Source organism: Dama dama, chromosome 23, assembly GCF_033118175.1.
Source record: "Dama dama isolate Ldn47 chromosome 23, ASM3311817v1, whole genome shotgun sequence".
NCBI classification, from domain to species: Eukaryota; Metazoa; Chordata; class Mammalia; order Artiodactyla; family Cervidae; genus Dama; species Dama dama.
This window is the reverse complement of record NC_083703.1, coordinates 53,670,619-53,683,164: the sequence shown is the minus strand read 5'-3', so window position 1 is coordinate 53,683,164 and position 12,546 is coordinate 53,670,619. Positions and strand designations below refer to the sequence as shown.

At 41.4% G+C, this 12,546-nt stretch overlaps 1 protein-coding gene across 1 annotated transcript in view; it reads right to left on the bottom strand.

The window, feature by feature from the left end:
• The window catches only part of LOC133044894 (tyrosine-protein phosphatase non-receptor type substrate 1-like), a 33,649-nt gene that overhangs the window by 8,748 nt on the left and 12,355 nt on the right, over positions 1-12,546 (bottom strand). Inside the window, 1 exon segment of the mRNA XM_061126769.1 lies at positions 11,478-11,834. Within this exon segment, the coding sequence (XP_060982752.1) occupies positions 11,478-11,834 (357 nt within the window).

The following is a 12,546-nucleotide window of genomic DNA, read 5'->3' as shown; positions in this document are numbered from 1 at the left end:
TTTAAGAGTGTTGATCCCTGTCATTGGGGAACTTTTCAGCACATCGTGTGACACTGAATGATCTGTCTCATCTGGGTTGTAAAACTGGACTTGCCTCCCTTACAGGGCCTTTTAAAATGTTTATCTCTAAAGAAAAGAATTTTAAAATAAATTTATAATAAAATAATTTAAAATTTAAAAATAAATTTAAAATAAAATAATTATTTATTAATAATATAATAATAAATTTTAAAATAAAATAAATCTTAAAATAAGATTTTTTTTTGACATATAAAATAATTTTTTATTTTATTTTATTTATTTATTTTTTTTATTATTATTATTTTTTTCCAGTGGGTTTTGTCATACATTGATATGAATCAGCCATGGATTTACATGTATTCCCAATCCCGATCCCCCCTCCCACCTCCCTCTCCACCCGATTCCTCTGGGTCTTCCCAGTGCACCAGGCCGGAGCACTTGTCTCGTGCATCCCTCCTGGGCTGGTGATCTGTTTCACCATAGATAGTATACATGCTGTTCTTTTGAAATATCCCACCCTCACATTCTCCCACAAAGTTCAAAAGTCTGTTCTGTATTTCTGTGTCTCTTTTTCTGTTCTGCATATAGGGTTATCGTTATCACCTTTCTAAATTCCATATACATGTGTCAGTATGCTGTAATGTTCTTTATCTTTCTGGCTTACTTCACTCTGTATAATGGGCTCCAGCTTCATCCATCTCATTAGGACTGGTTCAAATGAATTCTTTTTAATGGCTGAGTAATATTCCATGGTGTATATGTACCACAGCTTCCTTATCCATTCATCTGCTGATGGGCATCTAGGTTGCTTCCATGTCCTGGCTATTATAAACAGTGCTGCGATGAACATTGGGGTGCACGTGTCTCTTTCAGATCTGGTTTCCTCAGTGTGTATGCCCAGAAGTGGGATTGCTGGGTCATATGGCAGTTCTATGTCCAGTTTTTTAAGAAATCTCCACACTGTTTTCCATAGCGGCTGTACTAGTTTGCATTCCCACCAACAGTGTAAGAGGGTTCCCTTTTCTCCACACCCTCTCCAGCATTTATTGCTTGTAGACTTTTGGATAGCAGCCATCCTGGCTGGTGTGTAATGGTACCTCATTGTGGTTTTGATTTGCATTTCTCTAATAATGAGTGATGTTGAGCATCTTTTCATGTGTTTGTTAGCCATCTGTATGTCTTCTTTGGAGAAGTGTCTGTTTAGTTCTTTGGCCCATTTTTTGATTGGGTCATTTATTTTTCTGGAATTGAGCTGCAGGAGTTGCTTGTATATTTTTGAGATTAATCCTTTGTCTGTTTCTTCATTTGCTATTATTTTCTCCCAATCTGAGGGCTGTCTTTTCACCTTACTTATAGTTTCCTTTGTAGTGCAAAAGCTTTTAAGTTTCATTAGGTCCCATTTGTTTAGTTTTGCTTTTATTTCCAATATTCTGGGAGGTGGGTCATAGAGGATCTTGCTTTGATTTATGTCGGAGAGTGTTTTGCCTATGTTCTCCTCTAGGAGTTTTATAGTTTCTGGTCTTACATTTAGATCTTTAATCCATTTTGAGTTTATTTTTGTGTATGGTGTTAGAAAGTGTTCTAGTTTCATTCTTTTACAAGTGGTTGACCAGTTTTCCCAGCACCACTTGTTAGAGAGGTTGTCTTTTTTCCATTGTATATCCTTGCCTCCTTTGTCAAAGATAAGGTGTCCATAGGTTCGTGGATTTATCTCTGGGCTTTCTATTCGGTTCCATTGATCTATATTTCTGTCTTTGTGCCAGTACCATACTGTCTTGATGACTGTGGCTTTGTAGTAGAGTCTGAAGTCAGGCAGGTTGATTCCTCCAGTTCCATTCTTCTTTCTCAAGATTACTTTGGCTATTTGAGGTTTTTTGTATTTCCATACAAATTGTGAAATTCTTTGGTCTAGTTCTGTGAAAAATACCGTTGGTAGCTTGATAGGGATTGCATTGAATCTATAGACTGCTTTGGGTAGAATAGCCATTTTGACAATATTAATTCTTCCAATCCATGAACACGGTATGTTTCTCCATCTGTTTGTGTCCTCTTTGATTTCTTTCATCAGTGTTTTATAGTTTTCTATGTATAGGTCCTTTGTTTCTTTAGGTAGATATACTCCTAAGTATTTTATTCTTTTTGTTGCAATGGTGAATGGTATTGTTTCCTTAATTTCTCTGTCTGTTTTTTCATTGTTAGTATATAGGAATGCAAGGGATTTCTGTGTGTTAATTTTATATCCTGCAACTTTACTATATTCATTGATTAGCTCTAGTAATTTTCTGGTAGAATCTTTAGGGTTTTCTATGTAGAGGATCATGTCATCTGCAAACAGTGAGAGTTTTACTTCTTCTTTTCCTATCTGGATTCCTTTTACTTCTTTTTCTGCTCTGATTGCTGTGGCCAGCACTTCCAACACTATGTTGAATAGTAGTGGTGAGAGTGGGCACCCTTGTCTTGTTCCTGATTTCAGGGGAAATGCCTTCAATTTTTCACCATTTAAAATAATTTAAAATTTAAAAATAAATTTAAAATAAAATAATTATTTATTAATAATATAATAATAAATTTTAAAATAAAATAAATCTTAAAATAAGATTTTAAGAGGACAGGGCTGCAGTCTTCTCAAGACTTTGATAAGCACAGTGGGGTGTGCAGAGAACAGGGCTGTGAGACTGTGGGTGCCTGGGATTTGATCTTGGCTCTCCTACCTGGTCACAAATCAGAGTCCCTCTCTGAGCCTCAGGGTCCTCATCTGTAAAAATGGAAAACAGACAACCTTTCCTTCTGAACACTGTTGTTAACGAGTAAAGGCCTAAGGAGGATTCAACATCTGATAGGCTGTGGCTCCCCTCCCCTCCCTCCTTTCTTAACCAGGGAATCATCTGGGCAGGTGGCCTGGAGAAGAGGATGAACAGCCCTGGGAGACAGCAGATCTGAGAGGTGGTGGAGCCACTTACTAGCTGTATTGAGACTGAGCAGGGGACCCACCATCTGGGAAGTTTAGTAATATCTGAGAAATCAGGAAAAAATACTTTCCCTGCTGATGTCTAGATGTTTAGGGAGATTATTTGCTACCAAGACTAGGAGGGAAATTAGGCAATATCATCACACAAATTAAAATTCACATACTGTCTGAACTAGCAATGCCACTTCCAGTGGGTATTTCCCCTCTGAACAGAGTGACACTTGGAAAGCTTATCCATCTTAGCACTGTTTCAGTAGCCCAAGGTTAGGAACAACTTAGTCTCCATCAACAGGAGACTGTGAGATAAATGATGCTATCTCCATATGCTGAGTGTTAAGTAGTTGTTGAAAAACAGGGCAGCTGCAGGTGTTGATATGGAATGAGGGATTTGGGATCATGAGGGTGAAAGTGGGGAGAGTTTTCTAGTCACCTCAGGCTCGGGGTCTGAATGTGAGGGACCTTCTGAACCTTTGGGAAGTCAATGAGAAGAGCCTGTTCCATGGTTAATTCAAGGGGATTTTGGGTGGTGGTGGTTTAGTCACTAAGTCATGTTCGACTCTTGCGATTTGATGGACAATAGCCTGCTGGACTTCTCTGTCATGGTTTCCCCAGGCAAGAATACTGGAGTGGGTTGCCATTTCCTTCTCCAGGGGATCTTCCTGACCCAGGAACTGAATCTGGGTCTCCTGCATTGCAGGCAGATTCTTTATTGACTGAGCTATGAGGGAAGCCCAAGGAGTTTTTATTCTGCAACTTCTACGTGCCAGGCCCTTCCAGAACACTAGTCCAATGCCAGTGAAGGAAGGAGCCTTGCCTGGAATCAAAGTGAGTTCCTTTTTTTTTTAATGGAAAAGAAAAAAATATATAAACATAGTGAGACATATTAACATTTATCTGAGAATATTTTATCAAGTGCAGAAAAAATAAGAATAGGAATATCTTGATGTTATTAATAATTTAAATATAATTGACTTATATTTAATTAGTTTATATTAATCATATCCTACACAATATATTTAAAATTTTGTATCTCATATGTTGTTGTTAGATATACATAGGACATTTAAAAAAACTGGTAAAAAGAGAAACGTTACTAAATCTCAAAAAGTAGAATTATGTTGTGTATGTGTGATTCAGTTATACATATATACATATGTTATTTTTGAAAGTATTTTCCATTATAAATTATTACAAGATATTGACTATAGTTCCTTGTTCTATACAGTGAACTTTTTTTGCTTATTGCCTATCTATATTTTTTAACTAGATATCTAGCATTCTATTAATACTAAGTCAAACAAGTAGAATCAAATATCATAAATTTTTTAGTTAGGTAAAAATACATAAGTGTTCTAAAATACATATACATAATTTATATATATGTATACAAAAGCTTTTCTACTATACTTGATAAAGGTTTGAGAAATGAACATCAACAAAAAGAAGAGATGAAGAAACTGGAAAACATAAACTAAATGAAATGGGAGCACTGAATATGAAATAGAAAAAGTGAAACAGACTAGATAAAAGTAAAAGATCCTCATATAGTCCAGTTGTTTTTAAACATCGCTGCTCGTTAGAAACATATTGGAACTCTGGCCAAAAAAAAAAAAATCAATACACTGGCATTTGTATTTGTATTCTGCAACTTCCATGCGCTAGGTTCTTCCATGAAACAAGTTCCAATACTGGTACAGGAAGGAGATTAGCCTTGAATCAGGGTGGGTTCTTGATGATCCTTTCACTGACTATGTGACTGTGATCTGGGCCCATGTCACCTCTTGGCCTAAGGGCCCCATCTGTACATGGGAAGTTGGGAAGATGATGCCTAAGGCCCATCCTGTGCTGAGAGTCAAGGATTCAGGGCCTTTGTCAGAAAAATCTAAAAAAATGAGCACCTTTGCTGCCTCAGTGGCACTGCTCCTAAGTCATCCACATGGAGAACTGCTTCCCTGAGAAGGGACATTCTGAAATGAACCAGCTCTGCTGGGAGCCTTTAGTGACTGTGTGAGTCAATCCCTGAATGACAGAAGAAAACACCCAAACTCTCAGCATAGTCTCCAATCAGGGCCATCAGAATAAACACTGAAACTGTGTCTCTTAGAATCTCTTTTCAGTGTGATAGTCTGAATAGAAAATAAAGAAACACATCTCTCCTCCCTGCCCTGGATGGATTTCTCCTCTTCAGAAGGGAAGAGGACACAAGCTTCAAGGGAGAAGAGCTCTTGTCTGCTTTGTTCACTGCTGTTTCCACAGCATCCAGAGCAGGGCCTGGCACACAGTAGGTGCTCAATAAGTGCTGAATAAAGAGAAGAGTCAGCCACACTGAGGGTGTACTCTCCAGAGGTAAGAAGTGAGGCCTGTCAAGAAGCAAGTCACTGAGACTTTCATTTCCCTTATCCCTGGAATCAACGGACTGAATGTGATGGAAAAGACAAGGACTGTGGAGCCAGGTAGATGGGGGATCCAGACTTTTCCCATGTTGACCGGCTGAGGGGCCTTGAGCAAATAGCACAACCGTCATGGCCTCAAATACTCTGATTTGTAGAAGGGAGTAAAATCAGATCATGTCCTGGTCACTGTTGTACCGGATTCCTTTTTTTTGTTCAAAGAATGAAGGGCATTCTTGTTGACTTGTCAGAGACCAGGGGATGAAGGTCACCCAGGACATACTCACCACTCACAGTGAGGTGAGTGCCTTGTCCAGACTTAAACTCCACATCACCATGTTCTCCTCTCCGGAACTTCACACAGTAGTAGACACCAGTGTCTGCTGGGGTGATGTAACTGATGCGGATGGAAAAGTCCAAGTTGTTTCTCTTTGTGGCATCTGAAACATTTGTAACTCTGGGGAAGGGGGCTTCTTTTTGACTGTAGATGAACTCCCTGCCTGGCCCAGTTCCTCTGAACCACTTTGTGGGCCCCACGGGGCTCAGGGAGGTCACGGTGCAGCGCAGAGTGGCCGTCTCTCCTGCTGCAACTGACACTGACCTATCAGGCTGAATCACCTGCAGCTCCCCTGCACCTGCCGCTCCTAAGGAAAATACAAAGTAGTTATTTATTCACCCTCATGTGATTCTGTAGGTTTTCTCAAGTGTTTATCAACAACAGCGTTCATTGTCTGAATGCACCTTGAATGGGCCTTAAACTCAGCACACGGCATGTACATTGTATGTAGCTTGCACAATGAGTCTGTAATGTGAGACCCTAACAAGCCAGGAGCTGACAGAAGTCAGTGATGTGGCAGAGACTGGGACTGAGTTCTTGAGCCTTCTCTGGAAGTGTCATGATCCAGTATTCCTGGGTGTTCACTGTGTGTCCTCAGGGAGTGCTGCACTTCTGTCCTTTGCATTAGGTGGGATGACGTGACCTCTTATTTTTCTGGACTCCAAAATCACTGCAGATGGTGACTGCAGCCATGAAATTAAAAGACGTTTGCTCCTTGGAAGGAAAGTTATAACCAACCTAGACAGCATATTAAAAAGCAGAGACATTACTTTGCCAACAAAGGTCTGTCTAGTCAAGGCTATGGTTTTTCCAGTAGTCATGTATGGATGTGAGAGTTGGACCATCAAGAAAGCTGAGCGTCGAAGAACTGATGCTTTTGAACTGTGGTGTTGGAGAAGACTCTTGAGAGTCCCTTGGACTGCAAGGAGATCCAACCAGTCCATTCTAAAGGAGATCAGTCCTGGGTGTTCATTGGAGGGACTGATGTTGAAGCTGAAACTCCAATACTTTGGCCACCTGATGCGTCGAGCTGACTCATTTGAAATGACCCTGATGCTGGGAAAGATTGAGGGCAGGAGGAGAAGGGGACAACAGAGGATGAGATGGTTGGATGGCATCACTGACTCAATGGACATGGATTTGGGTGGACTCCGGGAGTTGGTGATGGACAGGGAGGCCTGGCGTGCTGCAGTTCACAGGGTCACAAAGAGTCAGACACGACTGAGCTATTGAACTGAACTGAACTGAACATGACCTCTTAGATCACTGAGTTATGAGAAGTGATGCACGTATTTTGTATGTTATTCATTAAACTGCAAATGCCTTTGTAGACCAACTTCACTCCTCCCCAGGGATCCACATACTCATGATGTAATTTGCTCCAACAACCTGTATACTTGAGTGACAGTGATATTCAGTTTTCAGCACACAATGAACATTTAGTTTATGAAGAAAGTAAGACATTGTTTCAACTCCCTGGGATTTTTTCCAAAGGCACAATGACACAGTTATATTATATTATAACTGTGTCACATGACATGTGTTATATGTTACCTAAGGATGCTGTAATAAATTAACAAAAATTTAGTGACTTAATGATAGTTTTATTATTTTATAATTCTGGATGTGAAAGGACCAAAAACAGTATTACTGGACTAAAATCAAGGAGTCAACAGGGCTACATTTCTCTAGAGGCTCTTATCATTGCCTCTGCAAATTCTTGAGACTGTCTACATTCCTCTTCTCAAGGTTTCTATCTTCTTATGACTCCAGTTGTGCTTCCATTGTTACCTGTACTCTAACTTTGGATTTCCTGCCTCTTCTTATAAGATTATATTGGGCTCCCATTTATAAACAAGGATATTCTCCCGTAGCAAGAGTCTTAATCACTTTTGCAAATTTTTTTTTCCATGTAAAGTAAAACATTCACTAGTGAGTGTTAGGACATGGATCTCTTTGGGGGGCTATGTTTTGCTTACTTGATTTATAACTTGTTTTAATTGAGTGTATTGATTTACAATGCTGTATTAGTTTTGTAGTACAAAATGTGACTCAGTTATACATATACATTTTTAATATATTCTTTTCTGTTATTGTTTACCAGAGGATACTGAATATAGTTCTCTGTGCTGTACAGTAGGACCTTGTTCTTTATCCTTTCTTTATATAATAGCTTAACTAACCCCTACCCTATTTACATTGACAACTGCAACTCTGTTCTCTATGTCCTTGAGTCCGTTTCTGTTTCATATGTAGGTATATTCGTCTCTCTCTCTTTCGTTTTTTTTTTTTTAGGCTACATCGTGTACCTTGAGGTTCTTTGGTCCCTACCAGGAATCAGTCCCAGGCCCCTGCAATGGAATTATGAAATCCTATCCATTGGACCATCAGACAATTCCCTGGGCCATTTTTTGGATTCCACATATAAGTGATATCATATGGTATTTGTCTTTCTTGTTCTGACTTACTTCACTTAGTATGATAATCACTAGTTTATCTATGCTGTTGCAAATAGCATTATTTCTTCATTTTTTATAGCTGAGTAGTATTCCATTGTATATATGTTCCACATCTTTTCATCCATTCATCTATTGATGGACATGTACTTTGTTTCTTTGTCTTAGCTATTGTGAATAGTACTGCTATGAACATAAGGATGTTCATATCTTTTTGGAGAAAAAGATATATGCTCTGGGGTGGGATTGCTGGATCATATGGTAATTCTATTTTTAGTTTTATGAGGAACTTCCATAATATTTTCCATAGTGGCCACATCAATTTACATTCACACCAGTAGTACAGGAGGGCTCCCCTTTTCTCCACATCCTCGCTAGCATTTGTTATTCGTACAACTTAAAAAATACATATTTATTTTAAATGGAGGATAATTGCTTTACAACATTGTGATGGCTTTGCTATACATCAATATGAGTCGTACAAATTTTAATGATGGCCATTCTGAGCTCTTGCTCACATGGAGATCCCACCGCCCTCTAGGGAACACCTCCCCCTCCTCATCCTCAGTCTGCAGAGCCAGGAATGGGCATGGAGCTGCTGGGATTGCAGTGGCCCCTCTGGGCTCTGTCCACACTAACCTTCCCAGACCTGCTCCATAGGAGCCTAGTGAAGGGGCAACATCACAACAACGGAGAAAATCTCCTGATGCTGCTAAGTGTGCCGAGTGCTGCCATTTAGAAGAGGTTCAGCCCATCCCATCAAGAGACACTGCAGTATCTATCTGGTCCAGGTTGTAAAGCTAAACTTACCTCCCACAGTGGACTTCTCTTTAGTGCCACTGCTGAAGAACAGAACAATACAAGGATTTCAGAGGACAGAGCTGGAGATTTCCCCCACACTTTGACAAGCACAGTGGGGTGTGCAGAGAGCAGGGCTGTGAGTCAAAGTGCCTGGGGTTCAATCTTGGCTCCCCTACATGCTCGCTAAACAAGTCCCCTCTCTGAGCATCAGTGTCCTCACCTATAAAAGGGAAAACAGACACCCTTCTTTCTGAACACTGGTTATAAGGAGTAAATGTCATGAGAAATGTTCAGTATCTGACAAGCTGATGCTCTCTGGCCCCCTCTCCTCCCTCCTTTCTCATCCAGGGAATCATCTGGGCAGGTGGCCTGGAGAAGAGCATGATCCACCTTCTGGGAAGCCGCAGATCTGAGTGGCGGTGGAACCATTTATTACTTGTGACCGAGGTTGAGCAAGGAACCCACCATCTGGGAAGTTAAGTAATATCTACAAATCAGGAAAAAACCACCTTCCCTGCTAATGTCTGAAGGTTGAGGAGGCTCAGTTGCTACCATGACTAAGAGGGAAATTTAGCAATATCCACTCAAATAATCATACGCATATCCTCAGACACCTAGAAATTGACACTTGCTTTCTATCTTTACAAGCGTTAAACTATGAGCCACTGTAGCTGCTGACCTTCAACACCTCCTGAAAGAAGATCAGAAATGAGGCACTCTGTGATCTGGGAAAACCTGACAGAACAGGCCTTCAAATACTTAGATATTTTCTGGAGATGATTTTATGAGCCCAATTTCTCCATCTCCTCCTATCTAGGAAAGCACCAAAATCCTTCATGGTGACATCTGTTCCTTGTGACTAGCATAAACCTTCTGCAAAAAATGTGTGCTTGATTGCATGTACTCCCTTCACCAAAAGCACATATATATTGCACCTCCTGCCCCGCCCCGCCCCGCTTCTTTGGAGCAATCCCTCAGAGCTATCTGAAATGCTGTCTCTGAGGCTATAGTCCTCATTTTGCCCCAAATAAAACTAAACCCACAACTCACATCGTACATTTTTTTTCAGTCAACAGCTGCCACAAAGGCACTTCCAGTGGTTACCTCGCCTTTGAGGAGGGTGACAGGTAGAAAGATTATTGACCTCAGCACTGTTTCAGTAGCCCAAGGTTAGGAACAACTTAGTGTTCATCAACAGGAGACCATAACATGAATGATGCTGTCTCCATATGCTGAGAGTTAGGTAGTTGTTGGAAAACAGGGCAGCTCTTGGTACTCATATGAAATGAGGGATTTGGAATCATGCGGCTGAAAGTAAAGAGTGGTTTCTAGTCATGTCAGGCTCAGGGTCTGAATGTGAGGGGCCTTCAGAAACTTTGGGAAAACCATGAAAAGAACCTATTCCATGGTTCATTCAAGGAGCTTTTATTCTGCAAATCCTATGTGCCAGGTACTTCCATTAATTGAGTTCCAGTGCCAGCACAGGAAGAAGACTGGCTTTGAAATAGATTGAGTTCTGGAAGGATCCCCTCACTGACCATGTGACTGTGGTCAGGGCCCCTATACCTCTTGCTCTCAGACCCCCATGTGTACGTGGGAGGTTGGGAGGATGGTGTCTAAAGGTCCTTCCTCTGCTGACAGCCCAGGATTCAGGAGTTTGAAAGAGGATCCAGAGTTTTGGTCAGAACACTCTAAATGATCACCTTTGCTACCTCAATGGGGCTGCTCCTAAGTCACCCACATGAACCTCTTCCCTGGGGAGGGACATTCTGAGATGACCCAGCTCTGCTGGCAGCCTTTAGCGACTGTGTGAGTCAATCCCTGAATCACAGGAGGGTCTTCTTAACAGATTCCCAGGAAACACCCAACCTCTAGGCATCTCTTGCAAGCAGTGCCATGAGTAAACACTGAGCCTATGCTATAGGAATTTCTTCTCAGTGTGATGCTTCTGAAGAGGAAATAGAATTTTCACTCCTTGACCTAGATGACTCTCTTCTTTCAGAGGAAAAAGAACATAAGCTTCATGGAATAAGAGCCCTTTTCTGCTTTGTTCACTTCTGCTTCCACAGCATCTGGGCCAGGCCCTGGCTCAGAGTAGGTGTTCAGTATGTGTGAATAAAGGGAAGACTCAGCCACATTGAGGTGAGCATTCTATGGAGGCAGGAATGAGGTCTGGACAGTGACGGGGCAAGTCACTCAGACATTCATTTCCTTTATCCCTGGATCAAAGGGCTGAATGGTGTGAAAAAGACAAGGGCTGTGGAGCCAGGCAGACTGGGGACTCAGAATTTTCTCTCTTTTACCAGCCATGGGGCCTTGAGCAAATAGCATGAACCCCATAGGCCTCAACTCCCCTGATCTATAGAAGGGAGTGAAATCTGATCATGACCCAGATCATGATATAAGCACCCACTGCTGTACATGATTGTGCTTTTTGGTTCAAAGAGTGGAAGGCATTCTTGTTGACATGCTATCAGAATCCAGGGGACAAAGGCCATACTCACCACTCACAGTGAGATGAGTGCCTGGTCCAGACTTAAACTCCACGTCACCATGTTCTCCTTTCCGGAACTTCACACAGTAGTAGACACCAGTGTCTGCTGGGGCGATGTTACTGATGCGGATGGAAAAGTCCATGTTGTTTCTCTTTGTGGGGTCTGAAACATTTGTTACTCTGGGGAAGAGGGCTTCTTTTTGACTGTAGATTAACTCCCGGCCTGGCCCAGTTCCTCTGAACCACACGATGGGCCCCACGGGGCTCAGGGAGGTCACGGTGCAGTTCAGAGTGGCCGTCTCTCCTGCTGCAACTGACACAGACCTCTCAGGCTGAATCACCTGCAGCTCCCCGTCACCTGCCGCTCCTGGAGGAAGACACAAAGTAGTTATTTATTCATCCTCATGTGATCCTGTAGGTGTTCTCCACTATTTATTAACAACAGCTTTTATTGACTTTGTACTCCATGACCCAGCCTTGAACTCAGCCTTTTGCATGTATGTTGCATGTACTTTGCATGTAACCTGCACAATCAGCCTGTTACATGAGATCCTTATACAAGAGAGGAACCGAGGCACAGAGAGGTCAGTGACATGGCAGAGACTGGATTTGTGCAGTAAGCCCTCTCTGGAAGTGTCTTGCTCCACCAAATACTTCTGGTTGTTCACTGTGTGTCCTCAGGGAGTGATGCATTTCTATCCTTTGTATTAGGTGGGACCACATGACCTCTTAAATCACTAAGTTGTAAGGAGAGGTGATGGATGTATTTGGCATGGCTTTCATTTAACTGTAAAAACCTTTATGAACCAATGTCCCCCTTCTCCAGAAATACACACTCCTGTTGGACTTAGCTCCAATGACCTGGATACTTGAGTGACAGTGATATGCAGAGCTTCCAACACACAATGAACATGAAGTTTAAGAGGAAAGTAAAACATTGTTCCAAGTGCCTAGAATTTTTTTCCAATGACATGGTCATGTTATATTAGTTGCCTAAGGCTCTGAGAGAAATTATCAAACATTTAGTGGTTTAAAATGACAGTCTCATTATAATGCCAGATGTCAAAGTACCAAAGATT